The sequence below is a fragment of the Sorex fumeus genome, unplaced genomic scaffold (assembly GCF_029834395.1).
Source record: "Sorex fumeus unplaced genomic scaffold, SorFum_2.1 ptg000073l, whole genome shotgun sequence".
NCBI lineage: Eukaryota > Metazoa > Chordata > Mammalia > Eulipotyphla > Soricidae > Sorex > Sorex fumeus.
This window is the reverse complement of record NW_026606130.1, coordinates 4,652,750-4,676,374: the sequence shown is the minus strand read 5'-3', so window position 1 is coordinate 4,676,374 and position 23,625 is coordinate 4,652,750. Positions and strand designations below refer to the sequence as shown.

Below are 23,625 nucleotides of genomic sequence, written 5' to 3'. Positions count from 1 at the left end.
GTAAGTCTACAACTGTACCTCATTATGTCTAATAAAAATTTTAAAAAATGGAAAGAGAGAGCAAAAGGGAATGTGCAGCCACAGAGGTGGGTGGGGTTGGGGGGATGGGATGGGGGTGGTGGGAGGGATACTGGGATCATTAGTGGTGGGGAACGGGCACTGGTGCAAGGTTGGGTACTCGATCATTGTGCAACTGGAACACAAGCATGAAAGTTTGTACTTCATGGTGTTTCACTAATTGAAAAAAAGAGATTACTAAGATGTTGTTCTCGGTTAAAATAAATAAAATAAAATCACTGGTGGAGGTATTAGTGTGGTAGCTCTATAATTTTAAAAAATAACTTCAATCATAAACTATGGATACCTCAATAAATTCAAAATTAAAAAACTAAAATAATAGGCTCAGGCTGGAGAGAGTACAGGGGTTAAGTTCTCTGCCTTGCTGGACCAACCTTAGTGAGGACTGCAATTCTATACCTGACACCACGTGCTCAGGAGTTCAGAATCATTCCCTAGTGTAGGAGCATTCCTGAACACACAATCAGAAGTAGTCCTTCAGCACCAGGGGGTGTGACCTACCTCCCAACCTCTGTAAAAAGAAACACTGGACAGAACAGAGAAAATATATGTATACACAACATGGTTCATAGCTACCAATTTGTGGTTCTGGTTGACAGTAGCTAGAAAAAGTACCTTCGGTGGTTGGAGAGAGAGTACAGATCTTAAGGCGCTTGTCTTGCATACAGTCAGCCCTGGTTGAATCTTGCATGTGGTTCACTGAGCAAAAGGAGTAACCTCTGGGGAGGGGGAAGAAATAGTACAGAGGATAGGGAGTTTGCCTTGACATGACTGACCCAGGTTACAACTCCAGCATCTCCTATGGTCCCCCGAGCACCACCGGGCATAATTCCTTAAAGCAGAGCCAGTAGTAATCCAGGAGCATTGCCTTGTGTAGCCAACTCCCCACCCTCCCACTAAAAAATAAGTAATCAACTTTGGCTGGGTCTCCTCTTGAAATGCCTTCTAAAAAAATGTATGACCAGAAAGACTGGTCCATGGTTGGAAACTTGCCACAAATGCGGGAGGAGGGTGAGGAGGCAGGCAGTTAGGACAGAGAGGGACCACTATGACAATGATAGTTGGAGATGATCACTCCAGATAAGAACTGAGTGCTAAAAGGAGGTAAAGGGATATACATAACAACCTTTCAGTACCTGTATTGCAAACCGTAATGCCCAAAAGAGTCCGACTGGGGTTGGGGGGAGTGGCTGAAGTGAAACTGGGGACACTGGTGGTGGGAAATGTACACAGATGAAGGATCGGGTGTCGGAACAGTGTATGACTGAAACCCAATCATGAACAACTTTGTAATTGTGTATCTTATGGTGATTTAATTTTTTAAAACCTAAAAAATTTTAAAATCGGGGCTGGAGCAATAGCACAGCGAGTAGGGTGTTTGCCTTGCACACAGCTAACCCGGGTTCAATTCCCAGCATCCCATATAGTCCCCTGAGCACCACCAGGGGTAATTCCTGAGAGCAGAGCCAGGAGTGAGCCCTGTGCATTGCCGGATGTGACCCAAAAAGCAAAAAAAAAAAAAAAATTTAAACCTTAAAAGTGGAGATCTGGGGCTCTCAGGGTAAGAGTCTGTCTACATATGGTTTGATTTAGACCTGTATATGTACTTTTACCGATAAAATGTATCATTTTAAAATGAAGGTGGAGTTCATGCACAATTCAATCAGCCTAATCAGTGGCTGAATAAATAGCAGTACTCCTACATAAAAATAAATAAGTTAAGTAAAGGCCCTCCCGTTGATCATCGATTTGCTCAAGCGGGCCCAGTAACGTCTCCATTGGACACTTTGTTGTTACTGTGTTTGGCACATCGAGTACATCACGGGGAGCTTGCCAGGCTCTGCCGTGCGGGCGAGATCCTCTCGGTAGCTTGCCGGGCTCTCCGAGAGGGGCGGAGGAATCGAACTCGGGTCGGCCATGTTGGCCGCGTGTAAGGCGAACGCCCTACCCGCTGTGCTGGAGCGATAGCACAGTGGGTAGGGCGTTCGCCTTACACGCGGCCAACATGGCCGACCCGAGTTCGATTCCTCCGCCCCTCTCAGAGAGCCTGGCAAGCTACCGAGAGTATTCGATATGCCAAACACAGTAGCAAATCGACATAAAAATAAATTAAAATGATGGAAAGGCAGGACCAGAGTGACAGTGCAGTAGGTAAGGTAGGTAAGGCCTTGCACATAGCCGACCAAGATTTGATCCCTGGTTCGATCCCATATGGCCCCCAAAGCACTTTCAGGAGTAATTCCTGTGTGCAAAGTCAGGAGTCACACCTGAATATCACCAGGTGTGGTCAATAAAACAATAAATTAATAAATTAAATTAAAATGATGGAAAGGGGTTAGAGAGACAGTACAACAGGTAGGGCATTTGCCTTGCATGCAACCAACCCAGTTTTGATTTCCAGCACCTTGTCACTCCCTGAGTGAATCAGCCAGAAGCAACCCCTAAGCAGAGCCAAGAATAAGCTCTGTAGTACTGAGCTAGGTGTGGCCAAAAATACAAAAATAAGTAAAAATGATGGAAAGCTCTCCGTATTATTCATGATCTGTGGTACTGACTTTGAATTTCATAAATAAGAACTATGTGGACCAAATGTTATGGCCTAAAGGATGATCAAGTGCTTTCTGCTCCTTTACAGCAGATCATAAAAAGAGAAAGAAGCAGGCAGGAAGAAAAAGGTTTATTTCCAACAGGATAAAGCATATATGGATCATGCTCCCCCAGGTTATTAAAGAATTAAAGAATTTGCCTCGGGTTAAAGGGATAGTACAGGGACTGGAGCGGTAGCACAGCAGGTAAGGCATTTGCCCTGCACACAGCTGACCCATGTTCGATTCCCAGCATCCCATATGGTCCCCCAAGCAATGCCAGGAGTAATTCCTGAGTGAAGAGCTAGGAGTAACCCCTGTGCATCGCAGGGTATGTGATGCCAAAAAAAAGAGGGGGATAGTCCAGGGGTCAGAAATGCTAGTCCAGTGCACAGCCAACCAGGGATCAATTCCTAGTACCACATACGGTCCCCCAAGTCCCACCAGGAATAATTCCTGTGCACAGCGTCAGGAGCCAGTCCTTATCACTGCTGGGTGTGGCCCTAAAACCCAATTCCCCACCCACAGAAGATGTGAAGCATGTACTCTACCACTGAGCTACATGCCTAACTATAGCTGTGATTTTCAATAATATCTCCTTAACCAGGCTGTCAACCTCTCGTATTCCTAGTTAGTTGAATGTTTTGATAGTGAAACAAGTGCTAGAACTTAGAAACTGGCTTTTCTGCATCAATTTAGAATACATGGCTTTTGGGTTTGAGGCATGTTAGTCTAACATGTCTATTATGTATCTTTAATGCTCAGAGGTTAATACTCCTAACTCTGCACTCAGGGATCACTCTTGGTGGTGCTTGGGGGACCATATGGAATGCTGAGGATTGAACTGTGTGCAAGCCAACTGCACACATTGAGATGTCCAGTAAACAGCCGGATGCAAGAGTTTAGAGTTCAGACAAAGTCAGAACTAAAGATAAAGAATGTGAGCATTCTCAGCATCAGATGAAATTTAATGGCAAGAAACTGGTAAAAAAAAAAAAAGCACCAAAGGAAGGAGTAAAACACAAAAAGGTTATGTCAGGGGCCAGGAAATAACACAGGATTTAAGGGGCTGACCTTGCACACAATCAACCTAGGTTCAATTTCTAGTACCTTTGAGTCCTTTGAGTTAATCTAGGAGTAATCTCTGAGGGGAGAGTCAGGGGCCAGTCCTGATCACTACTGGTTGCGGCCAAAAAAACTCCCCACCACAAAAGAAAAATCTGGCTGAACTGGAAAATTCCCCTTCTGAAAAAAGTAACAGAGGACATTTTCTTACAAGCTAATAATATGCCTAAAGAAAGCAGTGAACCTGCTGGTTAATTACTCTAGAAAGAAAACTACAGCTAATTAATAATTAGGTCAAAACCAAAATAATCCTTTATTCTGGCACAACAGAAAAATAATATAACTATTATTTGGGGGAAATCTGATGGCAATTTGAGGCTTTGAAATACAGTCTATCCAAACATGGAGAGTATCATTCTAAGTGAAATGAGTCAGAAAGAGAGGGACAGGCATAGAAGGACTGCACTTATTTGCAGAGTATAAAACAACATAACATGAGGCTGACACCTAAGGATAGTAGATACATGGGACAGGAAGATTGCTCCATAGATGGAAGCCTGCCTCATGGGCAAAGGGGAGAAAGCAGCTGGAATAGAGAAGGGATCACTGAGAAAATGATGGCTTGAGGAAAACCGATCGGGATGGGAGATGTGTGCTGAAAGTAGATAATGGACCAAAAATGATAACCTCTCAGTATCTGCATTGCAAACCATAATACCCAATAGTAGAGAATATGGGGAATATTGTCTGCCATGGAGGCAGGGGGAGGGTGGGAAACGGGGGATATACCGAGGATATTGGTGGTGGGGAATTAGCAGTGGTGGAGGGATGAGTGTTTGATCATTATGTGATTGTAACCCAAATATGAAAGCTTGTAACTATCTCACGGTGATTCAATAAAATTATAAAAAAATTTAAAAATTTAAAATAATAAATAAATAAAAGAAATAAAGTCTATCTAAACATTAAAAACAATTCCTAGGACGTGCTACCAGAAAGAAAGTACAGCAGGTAGGTAGCTTACTATACACAAGGCACATCTGGTTTCAATCCCAGGCACTCCATATGTTCCCTAAGCACAGAGTCATGAGTAAATCCTGAGCACTACTAGGTATTCTCCCCCTTAAAAGTATCCCACTCCTAGAACATCATAAATTTTTAAAAACTTTATGTATAGGCCTTTAGTATCTCCAGCCTACCCTAATCTTCCAACCCAAAGTTACCTGGGTATCCACTACACTGAATGGTAGTATTTTAGGGCTGAAATAAGGAAGCAATTATTTTTGCTTTTTTTTAAATGTAGGAGTACTGCTATTTATTCAGCCACTGATTAGCTGATTGAATTGGGCATGAACTCCACCTTACTTTTTTCATAATTTTATTTATTTATTTTTCTTCTTATATTTATTTATTAAATCACTGTGGGAAAAGTTACTAAGCTTTCGGGTTTAAGTCTCGGTCACACAATGATCAAACACCTTTCTCTTCACCAGTACTCATTTTTCACCACCAAGAACCACAATATACCCCCCCACCTCTCTCAATGCCTGTGAGGCAGATGATTTCTACTTAACTCTTCTCTACACTGATTACATTCATTATTTCAACAAAAGATGCACCATTATTATTTAGAATTTCCCCAACAATCATAATTGCTGAAAAGGCATTGTGAAATACTTTGTTTTCTATAGCTGGTTATGAGAATCATGTAATGTTGCGTGGCCGCAATAGTGGCAGCACGATTTTGGATTTCTGCAAAGAGCCAGATATTTACGAGATTGGTTTCTGTGCATTTGGTGTTATGGCTGTGCTGGATAGCCACTCGTGGGGTGCAACTCATGACCTCGGTAGGATATGAAAGATGAGCCAGTACCTCCCCCCTTCCCATGAGACTGCAGTTGCCCCGTCACCGCCGAGGAAGCACTTATTTTGGAATTTAAATAATACTTGGGGTTGTCTGGGAACAAAACCTGAAATTCTCAATTGTGTGTCAGTTTAACTTCAGACCTTCATCAGTCTACCTTCCTCAGTGAGGGAGTAGACAAGACCTTCCTCATAGACAAAGTGCTGGACAGAGCACAGCAAAAGTTGGGTACTTGAGGGGAGGGAGGAATATTACAGTGAGTAGCGCAGTTGACTTGCACACAGCCCAGAGTTCAATCTCCAGCATTCCATATGGTCCCCCAAGCACCACCTAGAGTGATCCCTGAGTGCAGAGCCAGGAGTATTAACCTCTGAGCATTACAGAGTATGACACAAAAACAAACAAAAAAAAGTTGGGTACTGGCTTTATATGCAGCCATCTTGTATTCTTGCCCTGGCACTACATACACTCCCCAGAGCTCTGCCAAGAATGATCCTTGAGCACAAATTCAGGAATAAGCACTGAAAACCTCCAGTAGTCCAAAAATTTTTTAAAAGGGAAAATACAAGTCTAAAAACAAACCATGATGTTGGTGGTAGTTACAGTATTAATTCATTAAAAATAGCTATTTCATAAGTTTCCTGTACGTGTCATATTTCACAAGTGTAGTACTTTGTTAGTGTTTATGGTGCGAGGGATGTAACCCAGGGCCTCACTCATGGGAAGCAAGTGCTCTACTACTGGGCCAAATTCCCAGGCACATAGAGGGATATAACACAGGCCCTCACTCATGGGAAGCAAGTGCTCTGACACTGGACCACACTCCCAGGCACAACAGAAGTTTTAAGAAAGGTACTTAAGCACCTCAATGACCAGCAGAGATTATCTAGCATCAAAGCCTGACCTGAGACAAAAACCCCAAGCAAAATCCAAACACAAAAGCAAACACAGACCCGCTGTGCTATCACTCCAGCCCCAGCTTACTAATTTTTACAAAATATACCTTACTGATATCTTACTAGATACTGTACTAGAATATATAAAGCACATAATATCACCAGCTCAACAATAAATCTTCCAAATGTGAACACAGATTATTTTTCTGTCAATTTAAGTTTTTTGAACTTTCTTCAACAATTTTTGTAGTTTTCCGTGGACAACTCTTACACTCCCTTAGATAAATTTCTTCCTAGGGGCTGGAGCAATAGTACAGCGTGTAGGGCATTTGCCTTGCATGCAGCCAACCCGGGTTCGATTCCCAGCATCCCATATGGTCCCCCGAGCACCACCAGGAGTAACTCCTAAGTACATGAGCCAGGAGAAACCTCTGTATCGCTGGGTGTGACCCAAAAAGAAAAAAAATTCTTCCTAATTATTTTTGGGTACTATCAAAAATGGAAATCATTCTTCTTAGTATCATTAATTAGTAGGTATTAAAATACAGTTGAATCCTGAATTATATACCCTGCAACTTTGCTGGACACATTTATTATCTCTAATCTGTTTTTTCTTTGGCGCTTTTACTGGGTTATCTAAATGTAAGATCATGTCACCTGCCAATACCAATAGCTTTACTTTGTTTTCCCATCACCATTCTTTTTTTCTGGTCCAATTAATTTGACTATAGCCTTTAATTAAAATGTTGAGACTGGCACATATCAAAAATAGTGTAATAATCTGTATTGGCAAGATGCAGTTAAAAGGGAACTCTCATCCACCGCTGGTGGGAATGGTGTCTGATTCAACCCATGTGGAAAACAGGATGGAGAGTTCTCAGAAAATTCTCAGTAAGAATTGAGCTGCCTTATGCAAGCAATTCCACTTTTGGGTATATACCCTCAGAACACAAAAATATTCATTCCAAAGGATATATGCATACCACTACTCACTGCAGCACTGAGTATAGTAACTAAGATAATGTAATCAACTCTGGTTCAAATCCCAGCATTGCATATGGTCCCTAAGCATCACAAGGCATGACATGAGCAGTAATAGTTAAGACCCCATAAGCCAAAAAATATTAGAAGAGAGAGCAGGTTTAGGGATGTGGCACAGGAATGAAGTATAGGTCTTTGCACACATGAGAATTAGACCTGGGCTAAATTCCCAGCACCACCAAAAAATGGGGGGAGGAAGCAGATGGATGACGGCAATGAAGTGTATGAGAGTGACAGAGAAAAGGTGAGCAACAAAGAGTGTGCGTTTCAGAGCGGATGAGATTGGTAAAACCTCTATTTCCTGCCTCTTCATTCCAAATTCACCCTCAGACAATACCTTTTCTGAGATAAACAGAAGACCAAGCCTCTCTCCTTTACAAGGAGCACAACACTGAGCTTTCTCAGTAGAGGGCGCTGGCTGAATAGAGCAGGAAAAGGGGGTCCTCTTGAACTTAACTGCTGCTTGCGGTGATCCAACTGGAGGGTCACAAAGCCACGCACAAGCGCACACACACCTACTGATGACATTACAGCTTGTTCTCTATATATACAAAGAAATCAGTTCCCCTCCTCCAACCCTCACAAAAGATTGACCCAGGCAACCAGGCCATTTGCACACCAGAAGGCTGTCTCCAGACAACCCAAGGACTGCTGGGACGTTCTGGCCTGAGCAAGCCAGAAATTGTATCTGCTATCCAGAAGGATCAACTACACTACACCTTCTCCAAAATCTATCATTTGGCTTGGGAGAGGGGGCCTTCCAAGTTTCTCCTTCCTTGGGTACACACATTTAACCCAGGGGTACCATATAGATTCCTCATTTCTCAGTCACATTTTAAATACTTTCTTATAATAAAGTTCCAGGCCTTTCATTCTTTTGTTCTTGGCATTTAAACCACACCCAATGGTGCTCAAGGATCACTCCTGGACCCTATACAGTGCCAGGAATTTGAACCAGGTTTGGCTGTGAGCAAGGCAAGAGCCTTCTACTCCTGTACTATCTCTCAGACCCAAGTCTCCATTTCGTTTGTGTGTGTGTATCTGCATGTGTTTTGAAAAGAGCTACACTCAGCTGTGATCAGGGGCTTACTCCTGGCTCTGCAATTAGTGATCACTCCTAGCAGAGCTCAGGGAACACATTTGAGGTGTCATGAAACCCTTGTCTGCTGCATGCAGGGCAAGTGTCTATCTGGTGTACTATCTTTCCAGCACCCCTCCCCCCAACCAAGTCCCCATTTTAACACTCTATAGTTTCCATTTCCTGCTTGGATCCAGAGCAACAAAGTACTAAGAGAAAAATGTATTGACAGAGAGGTGTGTAGCTAACAGAGAAAAGGTAGACAACAGAAAGAGAATGGATGATAAAGAGACTTAGTGGATAGAGATGGTGGGTAACAAGAGAAGAGGTAACAGAATAGAGTAAGGAGGATGACAGAAATAGTGGAATGGATAAGTGAATCTGTTGAAAAATTCAGGTATGTAGGTTTTGTGACTGAAACCTCCAGGCTCTCATGGAAGAAGCGATGAGGAACCTGCCCCATCACCCTGTTCTTCCAGGAGCCTGGCATTCATATACACAAACTATCTCTGGCGCTATAAAAGCTCATTAACATGATCCATGACCCAGAGACTCACATATAAATCTCAAAAGAGACCAAGAAGCTGCAGAGATGCCTCCAGACCCCAAAGTCACCAACCAGTTGAGAAATTTAACTCCAGCTTTATTAACCTATTTAAAATTTTAGATTTCCTAGAGCACACGGCTGTGCAACATCTCATACACTACACCACTAATGTACCAGGAGTAGCATACCACACACCACATTCGATGGGGTATAAAGTAGAAGACAACCAATCCTGATCAAAAAAAATATATATTACCACACAAGGCCCAATCTGTAACAATATGCTAGTAATCTCTTATACAATGGCTTAATGGATCAGAGTGAGATCCAACAATCGTTACACACTTTCTTCTAAGGAAAACTTTTCTGATCATTTTTAGCAGATTATTCATAACAAGCAATATAAAATAAATTATTTCGGGTCTGCTAATGAGGTAAACTTGGGTAGCAGCACTGTCCTCCCGTTGTTCATCGATTTGCTCGAGCGGGCACCAGTAATGTCTCCATTGTGAGACTTGTTACTGTTTTTGGCATATCAAATACATCATGGGGAGCTTGCCAGACTTTGCCGTGCGGGCAGGAAACTTTCAGTGGCCTGCCGGACTCTCTGAGAGGGACAGAAGAATCGAACCCGGGTCGGCCACATGCAAGGCAAATGCCCTACCTGCTGTGCTATTGCGCCAGCCTTGGGTAGTGGTTGGAAAAATTTGAAATGATGGTGGTGAGAGGTGTAATGGTGGTGGGATTGGTGTTGGAATATTAAATGTAATAAATTTTTGTTAACAAATTTATAAAGATAAAATTAAATTTTAAAAAAGAAATAGTGGAATGGTATAAAAGGTAAGTGGGTAGGGGCCAAAGGAAGTACACCAGTTAAGGCACTTGCCATGCATGTGGCCAAACTTGGTTCAATCATTATTATTCCAAAGGATCCCCAAAAAGCACTACCGGGAGTAACCTCTGAGAGCAGAGCCAGGAGTAAGCCCTGAGCACTACTGGATGTGACCCCCCAAAAAATTCTTGTTTGGAAAAGGTGACATAATTAATCAATCATCTCAATTATTCCTTGGTACTACATTAAAATTGAAACAACTGTGCACCAAAAGATGATCAACAAAGTAAAATGGCAACCTATGGAACAGGAGAAAATATCTGCAAATCATGTATCTGATAAGGGGTTAATATTTGGAATACATACAGAACTCCAGCAATTCAACAATAAAGGATCAATCACTTAATTCAAAAATGGATAAAGGCCTAGAACATTTTTCCAAGTAACACAAACAGCCAGTGAACACATGAAAAGATGCTGAACATCAGTAATCACTACAGAAATGCAAATCAAAATCACAGAGAGGCTGGAGAGATAGTGCAGTGGGTAGGGCACTTGCCTTGCACACACAGTCAAGATAGATAGATCCCTGGCACTGTATAATGTCCAACTAGCACCAGGAGGGATCCCTGAGTAGAAGTAGGAGTAAGTCCTAAACAAAGCTTAGTGTGGCCCAACATTAAAAAAAAAAAATCACACTGAGATACTGCTTTCACTCTCGTTAAGTTACTAGTAACAACCTCAAAAGACAAAACAAAAAACAAGTGTTGACAATGATGTGAAGACCCCTATATGAAGTTTGCCAGAATGTAAAATCCTTATTTTCTAAGACAGTATGGCAAGCCCTCAAAATATTAAATATTAGAATTATCGTATGACCTGGCAATTGCATTTCTGGACACAGAACTAAAAATTGAAAGAAGGATCTCAGAGATACTTGTCCACTCTTGTTCACAGCAGCACTATTCACAATAGCTTAGATAGGGTAGGATTTCAGTGTCCATAAAAGGATTAAAAAATAATACATAAGGCTTGGGAAGATAGTAGAGCAGATAGGGTTCTTGCCTTGCATGATTGGTCAGGCTCACCCCTGGCAGCCCATATGGTCACCCAAGCAACTCTAGAGTAATTCTTGAGTGCACAACCAGGAGTCACCCGAGTAGCACTGGGTGTGTCGCAAAAGACATATACATACAATGGCACATTATTTAACAAAAAAAGGACATTCTGACATTCTGTCACGTGACACTATGGAGTGTTCCCCCCCCCCTTTCAGGAAGCATTTGAAATAGTTAAATTCAGAGACAGAAAGTAGAATGGAAGTTGCCAGAAGCTGGAGGGAAAAAAGGTAGTGTCTTAATGAGTTCAGAGTTTTAGTTTTGCAAGAGTTCTGAAAAGGGAGCACAGTGATGGTTTAACAAAGTCAACATATTTAACACTGAAGTGTACTCTTAAAAAGGATTAAGATCGGGAGGCTGGAGAAACAGCACAGGGGTGTAACGCACTTGTCTTGCAGGCAGCTGAGCTCCATCCCTGGCACCCCACATGGTCCCCTGGGACACGCCAGGACCACTTCCTCAGCTCAGAGGCAGGAGTAAGCCCGGCACAGCTGAGCGTGGCTCAAAAACGAAACCAAAAAGTTCATGAAGCCAGAAGACATAAATAATAAAAGTTTAAAGTTCAGGGCTCCTTCCCACATTACTGTACTCTTCACCCAAAGACATCTGGTGAATCCTGCCTCAATTTTCAACAGAGTTCCAAAGTCCTTGAGAGGGCTTCCTTTGGTACACATACTTTTAATTGGCTCTTCCCTCCTTTAATGCCAATGATAACGCTTTGCTTCTTTTTATACTCTTACAACACTCATCTTCTAGCACTCATCAAACTTGGTAGTTAGGGTTGTTTTACTTGTCCCTTTCAACTGCATGCAGTTTAGGGCAAGGCCCAATGTGCTCATCTGCACCCCCTGCACCTGGGTAGGCTGAACAGTATCCAGTCACGTTTGATTAACTTAAGTTCGCTGGGAAGGGTGTGCCCAGATTGAAAGAGGAACTTCATACATGGCGTAAGAGCTATCAGGGTTCTACATCCTCATACCCCGTTAAGTGCTGCCACTTACAGAGCCGGTAGAGAGTAGGTCTCGGGGGCTCCCAATCTTGGATCGCCTAACCCCAGTGCCGAGAACTTCTGCATGAGTCTCACTAAACTACGTGTCTGGTTCTCTAGGAGGTCCCCCCACCATTCCCGGGCCGCTCGAGGAGCCAGAGCGGCACCATGGACCAGACATACCTCAGGTAATGGGCAGCCTGCTCTGAGCTTAAGTCCTCGGCTCCCGCGAGCCGGCCGGACGCCTCCATAACAGTCGCTCGGCAGAAATTGAATTTCGCTCGTCCCTCCTAGCGCATGCGCTACGAGCTTGGAGGCGGGGTCGGGCCAACTGTCGGCCTGGATGCCAGCTAGTCCAATAAGCTGCTGCGTTCCCTTCACGCTCCGCGCCCGAAGGTCATGCGCCTGCGCCTTAGCGCACAGAAGGTGGGCGGTGCTAGCCGCGAACAGCTGCCGACTGATTGGGTCTTCCTGTTTGTGTATTACTTTTCAGCAAATCGAAACCTTGTAGCAAAACATTCCTGGGTTTCCGGACACTATTCTGGTGAATTTCAGGCACCTCTGTAGTAGCCCCTGAAAACACCTCGGAGCTAAACTCCCAACTAATCCTCCCTTTCCTTTTTTTACGAGTTCCTGACGCAGCATGATTTGAAAGTAAACACCATGGGAGGCATATCCGAGATTGAAACTCCTGTTGAACGGCACTCGTACGTCAAACCGCAAATCTCATTTAAGAAATAGGTAATGCTGGGAACCAGAGACAAAGTGCAGCGTGGGGGTTGGGGGTTGCCTTGCACGCGCCCGACCAGAATTCAACATCCTGCATCCTATATGATTCCCCAGGAGTAGTCCCTGAGTACAGAGCAGTAAGCCCCGATCACTGCCAGGTGGGGCCCCCAAACAAACAAACCAAAAAAATGGCAATGTTTTAGTGACGTTCACCATTTCAGAAGCACTTGTGATTCAGTCGTGTTTCAAAGGTAGAGCTCAGATAAAAGGAAATTTAATTGATAAAGCGCCTAGTGAGAGCAGCACAAAATAAACAGGAAGCTATGTGTCAAGACAAATTAACCTGGTATATTGTTAAGAGCCCAGACATGGATATATTAGTGCCTCAAGGCACTAATTAGCATTGTGTAAAGTTTACCTTTTGTCTCAAATTTCCTACAGGATGTCCAGAAAAGGGTTGGGGACTGTTGGGGGGTTTGTTGGTTTGGTTTGGGTTTTGTAAATTTCTAGTTGCTCATCTTCCAGATGTGAAAACTGAGCGTCTGAGAAATCAAGTAATTTTTTCTAAATTTCTACAACTGGAGAAACATAATGAACACAAATCTGTGTTCCTTCTCTGTCACAGTTTATTGCTGGAAAGCAGAAAGGAAAGAGATGAGATTCATTAGAAAAGAGATGATGAGTTTGTCTGCGACCAGTATATTAAATAGCTCATTTATCCTACTGAGGTGTTTTATTGTTGTTTGGGGCCCAAACAGGCAAAGTGCTTGTGTTGCACTCAGCCTTTCTGCTTTCAATCACTGGCACTACATGGAGTCCCCAGAGAACTTGGAGGATCCCTGAGCACAGAGCCAGGAGTAAGTAAGACCTGAATATTGCCAGATGTGGCCAAAAACAACCCTAAATTGAAAGCTATTCCCTGTGACAGACCCAGATTAATTTTTATGTGTGCAGATAACTCTAGATCAAAACAATTGGGAGAAATTGTGTATAACCTCCCAAAAGCCCCATGTTTCTCTCTCTCTCTCTCTCTCTCTCTCTCTCTCTCTCTCTCTCTCTCTCTCTCTCTCTCTCTCTCTCTCTCCTTTTTCTCTCCACGTCTCACATTTCTCTAAGTAAATTTCTTTAAAATTACTGTATTACTGTGTTTTGTTGGGGACCACACCCTGCAGTGCTCAGGGCTTACCCTTGGCTCAGGGATCAGTTTTGGTGTAACTTGGTTAACTATATGGGGTGCTGGGGAATTGAACTTGGATTGACTGCATGGATGCAAAGCAAATGCCCTACCCAAAGTACTATCTCTCTGGCCCCTAAATAAAACTATGTTTGCTTCACTATTTCATCCCCTTCTGAAATTCTCCTCTGCCAGAGGAACCGCAACATTCCTGAAACACCTGTGCCGAGGTTAGAACTGACTTTACTTATCCTGCAGAGAGGAATTCCTGGCTCCAGCCTGAATCCACCACTCCCCTAGGACTCAGGTGATAAACCAATCCCTACACCATACAGAACAAGTAGACTTCAGGTGTAGCCAGAGAGCTGCCTCCTGGGGCTGGTGGCAAACTAGTGTCTCTGTCTCTTAGGTACTCGTAGCACACTATGGTCCTGATCCACCCATTTTCCCAGGTGACCCAGGTGGGTGGAGCAGAGAAGTGGAAGCAGGGCTTACCTGTTTTCTCAAGGGTACCTCCTCACACCCCACTTTACCCATGTTACCTGTAATGCTTTGTTGTTGTCTCTGTTATCCTTGCATCTGATTACAAACACACAGACACACACACACATCTGGTTGCAGTGTACTCAGTTCTGGGGATGGATTTCACTTGGCCATATGCACTCTACCATGCCACATACCAAAGCTCCTGCTGAATCACATCCCGAAGACAACTTTGGATTGGAGTGGGTCAGGAGTCCAGGTACATGGGTACTCAAAGGATGAGTGTGGAAAGGAAAAGTTGGTAGGGAGAATTCCGTAGTCAGGAAAAGCACAAAGGGGCATTTTTAATTGTGCTTTGGATCCATATTTGCTATCCCTCAAATCCTTGAACTAAAGATGAAGCAAAACAGAACCCTAGTGACTGGTACATACTACTCTTCCCTCATGAGCTATGGAGAAAAACTTAATGTTGGACTCACTGTTTCCCAACTGACAGTGATCCCCAAAACACAGATCACTAGGAAGAAAGAACCAACCCTTTCTTCTTTGCCTGCCCCAACTACTAGATTTTCTTGAGTATCATTTCCATAAAACTTGGACCCCCACCAGCTTTAAGCCCACTAAGTTTTTCTCTTTCATTTGTTTGTTTCGGTGTCACACCTTGCAGGGTTTACTCCTGGCTCTGCACTCCTGAATTGCTCCTGGCAGTGCTAAGGAGACCACATGGGATGCTGGGGATCAAACCCGAGTCTGCCATGTGCAAGGCAAGTAACCTGCCTACTGTAGTATCTCTCCAGTCCCCAAACTCACTATGTTTTTCAGCTCAAGGTGCTCCTTAGTTTTGCAGTCACTGCTTCTCCTCTAGCCCCTTCTCAGGATTTCTGGAGCCCACATCTCACCCTTGGATGCCAGGGAATTTAGCACCCCAATAGCTAGAACTGCTTTATAAGTAGTTAGCCAGTATCATCACAAATAGAGAGAGGGGACCAGAGACCTAGTACCTTGGGTACTTGTAAGTCTAGGTTTGCTCCTCACACCATCTACAGTTCACTCGAATCTGGCCAAAAGTGAACCCTAAGCACAGAACCCTGAAACTTCTGAGTGTGGTGCTAAAAACAAAGCAAAATAATGGGGCTGGAGCAATAGCATAGTGGGTAAAGCACTTGCCTTGCACATAATTGCCCTGGGGTTGATCCCTGACATCCTAGATGGTTCCCCAAAGCTGGTCAGCAATGTTCCCTGAGCACAGAGTCAAGAGTAGGCCTAAGCACTACTGAGTGTGGCCTGAAAGCAAAATAATAATAATAATAATAATAAAATATCATTGAAATAGGCTCTCAGGGCGGAAGTTCCCATCAGCCACCATTGTTGCCAAAGGTCTTTGGACAGAGCTTCCTGCTGATCCTAGAAATTAGAATTTGGAGACAATGGTAACATGCCATCTGGCAGACCGTCCCCAGGTATTATTCTTGGAGTGTTCTGGGGGCCATCGGGATGTAGAGGAGTGATTGGTGTCAGCAAGACAAGCATCATACCAGCTTTACTGTCTGTCTGAACAGGAATTTCTGCTTTTATATCAAGTTGCAAAGCCCTATCTAGACGAGGTCTCTGGTCCTCGGGAAAAACAGAGGTGGGAGAAGATGGTGACACGCCATCTGACACACCGTCCCCAGGGTTCAGGGCATTCCAAATTGAAGCCTGCAGTGTTCTCCTGGCTGGAAAGAGGAGCCCTGAGGCCGGGGAGGAAAGGTGTGTGTACAGGTCAAGATTTTCTGCTTCCTAAGGTCTAGTTGCAAAGCACCCCATACATGGAATCCCTCCCTGGCCAGACGACCGCCAGCTGTTGTGGCCATGGGTCCCGATGTGGCATTCTTCGGCTGATCTTCTCGGTCCTATCTTTGCATTAAAATCACTGACAATGATCTTGTTGAAGGTGTGGTCTTCTTTATGGAACTTCTCCAGCTCCATGTAGAACTTCTCAATTTCTCCTTCATCATAATTGGATGTTGGTGCGTAGACAATGAAGATAGAAACTGCCGGCAGTGAGCCACATCTATTCAAGTGTAATCGTCCAATTCGGGTTGTTATGCATTCAAATGAATCAATGTTTATGGCCAAGTTCGTGTTGACAAGGATCTCATCTAGGTCAGACCAATGATGTCATACTTGATCTTTCACGCTTGCACCATCAGGTCCTCAATGGATGCATCCGATGCCAGCGTACATGCATTGAAAGTACAGACAGTCATTTATATATTGTGCGTGACACAATATAAAACACTTAATACAAGATTACCGCACCATATTTGATGGGGTTCAAATATGGTTCGAACCATGGGAACACCTGCAAAGATGATTAGAAGTCACCCTAAAAGCCTCTATCCCTCTCGGAGAGCCTGGCAAGCTGCCTAGAGTGTCCTGCCCACACCACAGAGCCTGGCAAGCTATCCGTGGTGTATTCAGTATGCCAAAACCAGTAAATACAAAGGGTCTCATTCCCCTGATCCTGAAAGAGCCACCAATATAGCACCATTAAGAAGGATGAGGAAGGAGAGGCTGATAAAATCTCAGTGCCGAACTAGGCTGCCAAAACGAAGAAGGACAAAAATGACTGTCCGGAGAAATAAGATTTGGAATGTTTATATCTTACTGGGTGTATCCAGATAACTGCAAATATTAATAAGAAGTAAACTTCATTATGTAATATGTACGAGGAGGGAAAGAGCAAAGCACACGGATGCTTGTAGCCCATGAGCAAATTTCTCAGTATAGTCTCTCCTTGAGTTAATTCCCCCAAAAGAAATGCCTCTGTTGAAACGCTTGACCTCTGTAAATGATAAATCACAATACATGCAGCCCTATACCTCGAATCCCTTTAGATGTTCTATAAGTATGCTAATAGGTTCTGAATTAAAGGTCCATTATTCACTGTACATTGGTCATCAAAAATATATATAATTGAAATAATATTGACTACTATCACCCATTTGTCAGACCCTGTTCAAAGCCTTTATATTAAGTCTCTTGACTGGTCCTCATTTCATGTGATCCTGAAGTAAGGCCTTTCATCTCCTCAGCTTTTCTCAAGAGAACAGAATTCGAACAGTCACCCCTAAATATTTTTTACTTTTTTTTTATTTTTAATTTATTTATTTATTGGATCACTGTGGGAAAAGTTACAGAGCTTTCGGGTTTAGGTCTCAGTCATGTAAATATCAAACACATTTCCCTTTACCAATACTTATTTTTAACCCCGAACCCCAATAGACCCCCACCTCCCACCCCTCCCAATTCTTGTGAGGCAGATGAGTTCTAGTTAATACTCTATCTACTTTGACTAGATAGATTGTTTCGATAGAAGATGCACAATTATTGTTTAGAGTTTACGACCCACCCCCCACAATCAGATATGCTGAAACAGCGTTGTGAGATAATTTGCTTTCTACAACTTGGTTTAAGAATAAAAGCGTCCGCGCGGTTTTGAATTTCTGCTATTTTACTTATTGACCCTGGAAGAATTTCTATTAAAAGTTAGATAGTTAAGAGATTGGTTTCTGTGCCCTGGAGTCGTGGCCGTGCCGGAGAGCCGCTCGTGGGGGGCAGCTGGCGACCTCGGTGGGGCGTGGGGGACGGCCCACAAAGCCCCCCTTCCCATGAGGTCCCCGCCACTCCCGCGGAGCCCGGCTCAAACCTGCTGTCCACAAGGCTCCCGTGCGGCCGCCATCTTTCTTTCCAGAGAGGAGCGGGCGTAAATATTTTTTACTTTTTAAAGGAAAAATTTAAAGGACTTATCTCTTTTAAGTACATAATGGAATACTTTCAGGTAAAAATGATATGACATCTTGAATTCACACTAAAATCCTCTATGAGAGAGAAAAATAATGAACATAGATTAGCAAAATGTTGATAATTATTAAAGCTTGTTACAGAGGCTCATTATCCTCTCTTCTCCACTTTGCTCTATGTTTGAAATTTTCCATAATAAAATAATAGAATCTGCAAATTACACTGAGTCACCAGCACTCACAGACCGGAAACAAGATAATGAGGCCTTGTGAGAGAGTTCAGAATTGGTAAATGGGTAAACGGAAGGCAGAATAAGAACAATAGTTATTAATACAGGACTTGAATAACAAGCTTTGGATTTTTTTCATCCTCACAACAACCTTGTTAGGTCATGTGTACTACTAGTGTCCTCCCTTCGTAGATAAGGAAACTGAGGCACAGAAAGAGTTAATGACTTGCAAAAGGTTTTATAGCTTGTGATTGGTAAAATTGGGTCCAAACACAGGCAGTGTGACTTTTTAATTTAAGTTCCATGATTTACAATACCATTCCTAGTAGGGTTTTATGCGTACATTGTTCCAACACCACACCTTTCATGGGCCATGGAGAAAAACTTCCATGGCCATTTCCCTCCCCCATCATGGCCCCAGCTCCCTCTCCCCCAGCACTCCAGGCTCACTATAGACCAGTCTCAAGGTTCTTTTGCCATTGGTCATTTGTTATTTCCTTATTATGATTCTTTGTAGCACACATATGAGGTAGCTCATTCTGTACCTGTCACTTGGTCTGACTAATTGCATGCAGTGTGACACTCTCCAGTTCCATCCATGTGGCAGCAAACTGCATGATTTTCTTAAAGCTATGTAGTATTCCATTGTCTATGTGTACCATAGTTGCTTTACCAGTCATTTGTTCTTGGACATTTCGGTTGTTTCCAGATTTGAGCTATTGTGAGCAGTGCTGCAATGAACATGGAAACACAGATGTCTTTCCTGAGGTCAAGGACCTTTTGGGGTCCTTGGGGTAGAGAAGCCACAAGAAGTATAATTGCCTGGTTGTAGGTGTGGCTTTTGTCATTTAATTTTTTTTTTTTTTGCTTTTTGGGTCACACCCAGCGATGCACAGGGGTTACTCCTGGCTCTTCACTCAGGAATTTCTCCTGGCCATGTTCGGGGAACCATATGGGATACTGAGAATCGAACCAGGGTTGGCTGTGTGCAAGGCAAATGCCCTACCCGCTGTGCTATCACTCCAGCCCCTGACATTTAAATTTTAGAGTTGTAGAGTTGTTTTTGTTATGGACCCATACCAAGCAGTGTTCAGGGGACCATGCAATTTCCAGTATTGAACCTGGAATCTGAGTGTATGTAAAACATGCACTCAGATCTTTGAGCTATCTCTCTGTACCCTGACCTTTTATTCTTAATCACTATGCTAGTTGGATAGAGAAATCAACCAATAGGTAAAGAGGATTCATTTATCCATTTGCTTATTCATTTACACAATAAAGATGTGTTGAGACTCAGAGGAAAATTGATCCACTCTAGGAAAATAGAGTTGTGAATGGCTAAAACAGAGGGGTATTGGGGTCCTTGGAGGAAGGATGTAGGTACACTGATTATGGGTGTGCTGTTGGATTATGTACATGGGAAACCATCATTGACAGTACTTAAATTACAGAACCTCAATCAATTTTTTAAAATTTAAATATGCGTTGAGGGGTTGGAGATATATTCCAGTGGGTACAACACTTGTATTGTACACAGCCAACCCGGGTTCAATCCCTGGCATCCCATATGGTTTCCTGAACCTGCCAGGAGTGATTTCTGAGTGAAGAGCCAGGAGTAATCCCTGAGCACCACCATAACCCCCCAGATTAAAAAATAAATAAATAAAATATGAGGGGCTAGAGGAATATTACAGCAGAAAAGGCATTTGCCATTCAAGCAACTGACCCTGATTTAATCCCTACTACCACATGTAGTACTACAATATGTGTATCACAATCCCTAAACACTGCCAGGATTGATCCCTGAATGCAAAGCCTGGAGTAAGCCCTCTGCACTGGTGGGTGTGGCCCCCCAAATAAAGTTTATATGAGGGAGGCTGGATAAGGAGATAGGTCAAGTGGTAGAGCATGTGCTAGCATATGCCAGACCCTGGGTTTGAGTTGACCCCCTACAGGCACCACTGAATGTAATACCTTAAAAATTTAAATAATAATTTTTAGGGTAGGTGGGGGGTGGGCAGACTTGAAACAACTTGAAGCATGCAGAAAACGGAATGAGGGCACACAAGGGAAATTCCAGGGACTTCCGATTAAGTACCTGACCCAGTCAGGAAGGACTGAAAGGTTTCTCTAAAGAAGTACCATTTGAGCTGATAACTGAAGGAGAAGAAATTTTGCTAAACAAAAGCAGAGAAGAGCATTTCAGCAAAGGTAATAGTGTGACCAAAGACGCTGAGGCTTATGTGTGTGAAGCACTGCAATGGCTAAGTTAGTTGGAGCAAAGAGTAGAGTAAGAAATAAGACATAGTACAGTGGGTAGGGTGCTTAGCTTTTGCAAGCAGAGAACCTAGGATCTATCCCCAGCATCCTACAGACAAGAATGAAATAATCCCTGAGCACTGAAACTGGAGTAAACATGAGTGACTCTGGTCCGAAATAAGGAAAAAAGGCTGAGAAAACTACTGGAGTGTGTATTTTCGAGTCCAGTCTAATATATGAATTGGAAAGGGAACTCCTCTGAGAAAAAAAAGGAAGCGATAAGTCCAAGATTTCAGCTTTAACTCAGTAGCAGAGGCGGTACCGAGATCTAAATTTTAAGCCCCGGGCTCTTTCCAGCATCTACAATGCTTTCCTCCATTGGAGGAGGAGGAGAGAGTGCCACTGGGTGTCAGCAAAATGCTGCTCTTAGGAACTGAGAGGAGAGGGGTTGTGTGTGTGTGTGTGTGTGTGTGTGTGTAGGTACAAATAATCCAGTAAAGTCCTCATGGAAGAGTAGATAAGTGTGAGTGTGGAGCAGGAAAAAGAAAGAACTGATTTACAAACAAATTCCTAGATGATCCTGAATTCAGTTGTTTCTTCCCTATTTCTCCCCTGGGTTTAAAAGGTGTTAGGTGGGGAACACAAAGTAACAAAATCGGAGACTAACACTCAAGAGTGACTGAGATTAGTACCAGGAGGTTTGCTCCATGGCTTGGAGGCCAGGCACACATGCTAGGGAAAAAGGGAGCTCAGATAGAGAAGGGAGCACCAAATAAAGGGTGTTGGGAGGATCCTCCCAGGATGGGAGAAGCATGTTGAAAGTAGACTCTAGACCAAACATGATTGCCACTCAATGCCTCTTTTGCAAACCACAACACCCAAAAGGAGAGAGAGAACAAAACGGGAATGCCCTGCCACAGAGGCAGGGTGGGATGGGGGGATGGGGGTGGGAGGGATACTGGGACCTGTGGTGGTGGGAAATGGGCACTGGTGGAGAGATGGGTATTTGTTTATTGTATAATTGAAATCCAAGCTCAAAAAATTGTAAGTCTACAACTGTACCTCATGGTGTTTCACTAATAAAAATTAAAAAAAAAAAAAAAAAGAAAGAAAAGGTGGTAGGTGCAGGGGCCAGAGAGGCCAGCTAGGTAGAGAGACTCAGTGGTGGAACACGTACTTCTCATACAGGAGACTCTGGGTTTAATTTCCAGCCCCAACAAACAAAGGTAAAATGGGTGGACTTTGGTGGGGTGTGGAGAAGTCTCCTCTTTTGGATGTGAGAGTTCAATCCCCAGGGAAGCTGGAAAGGAGTGGGAAGAGGGGTAGGAGGAAGTGTGCTTCCTCCAGGAGTGGTCTCCTTTTCTGGCAGCAGGGGGAGACAGAAACCAAATTTCTTAAGAATGGCAGCAGGCCAGGGCCCTGGGCTGGATAAACTGTTAACTGAAAACTAGTCAAGTCAGTCCAAGATGCTGAAAAAAATGACAGGAAGTAAGGAGAAAATGAAGCCAAGAGCTAGGATTATTTACAGGGTTTTTAACTTAAATTTTAGTGTTTGATGAGTGCTTCTAAACCTGCTTTCCAGGGTTTGGGCTGAAGTTGGCACCAAAGGGTAGGGAATCCTTTAACCAGACAGTGCTGCTGTACAAAACAGCATCCTCCTTACTCACACTTGTGAGTACAGGTCTGCATAGATGGCCAACTCGCTTTGGGATAAGTTATACTGAAAGTTCAAATCCAACATGGCATTGAACTCGTTGTCCACTTTTCCCTAGACTTTCTCTTCACTATTCCCCATATCCACGAATAGCACAACCACCTCACCATTACCCCTCAAACTGTCCAAGCCAGCAAGTGGGAGGCATCTTCCCAATCCACCACTCAGTCCAGCTCAGTGATGGATTGGAGAGTCAGTTGACTAACTCCAAAATATATTCCAAGTCAAAACTTGCTTTTGCTTGTCACTCTCCCCATTCTAGGCTACACCAACATCTCTTGTCTGGATTGTAACATCCTGACTGACCATCTTGCTTTTATTTACACCTTCTCCTTACTAGAAACCAGAGTGATCTTTCGAAAAACACTCGGCTGATCATGCCATGGCCCTGCTGAAACCCCTCAAGGTCTCCTTTTACTCTCAAAGATCAAGTCCAGCCTCCTCTCGGTGATTTACCATGATTTATAGACACGTTCTTCAGTTTTTTGACACCTGTGGACTTATACCTCTCCTATTGACCCAACCAGATATAATCAAGGCTTTTCAGTATTTCTGTCTATACCTGTGTCATACCTAACTTACTTATACACACAGACACACATACACACACATTCTCCAACTGAACCACTTCCAATTACTCAAATCTTGCCTCCACGCCCTTTCACATGCTGTTTTCTGTTCTCTCTGCCTGTACTTTGGCCCATCAGCTCAGGTCTTCCTTCTTCCAAGGACACTCAGAGATTCTTTCCAACATTTTGTCCTTGATGACACAATGTGACACATTCTGCCTTTCTCACGAGATTTAGTGCCTGGAATGTGCTATCCTATCTCTCTGACCCCCCTCCCACCCCCCACCCCCACCCCCGACTCTGGGAAGGACAGAGTTATCTTTTTCAGTTGCAGACGCAACAGCTCAGCACAGTACCTACACACAGCAGTTGGTCATTAAATGTTGGATGAATAGTTGGGTGGAATTTTCAATTATCTAATCCTAAAAGGGAGTATCATATTGGAGAACTAAAATGAAACCATCAGTAGAATGGATATATTCAAAGCAATAATGAGGACTAGGAACAGGAGAAGGAGGAAGACCAGAGCATGTGTATCCCAGTCCCTCTTCCCAGATCTTGTCTCTTACCTGAGCCTCATGATGGATTTC

General features: G+C 43.4%; 1 protein-coding gene across 1 annotated transcript in view; it reads right to left on the bottom strand.

Annotated features, from left to right (window-relative positions):
- ERCC6L (ERCC excision repair 6 like, spindle assembly checkpoint helicase) overlaps nucleotides 1-12,366 on the bottom strand; it is a 37,886-nt gene extending 25,520 nt beyond the window's left edge. Inside the window, exon 1 of the mRNA XM_056130137.1 lies at nucleotides 12,276-12,366. Within this exon, the coding sequence (XP_055986112.1) occupies nucleotides 12,276-12,343 (68 nt within the window). The 5' untranslated portion in view covers nucleotides 12,344-12,366. The remainder of the gene's footprint in view (nucleotides 1-12,275) is intronic.
- Nucleotides 12,367-23,625: the final 11,259 nt, after the last annotated feature.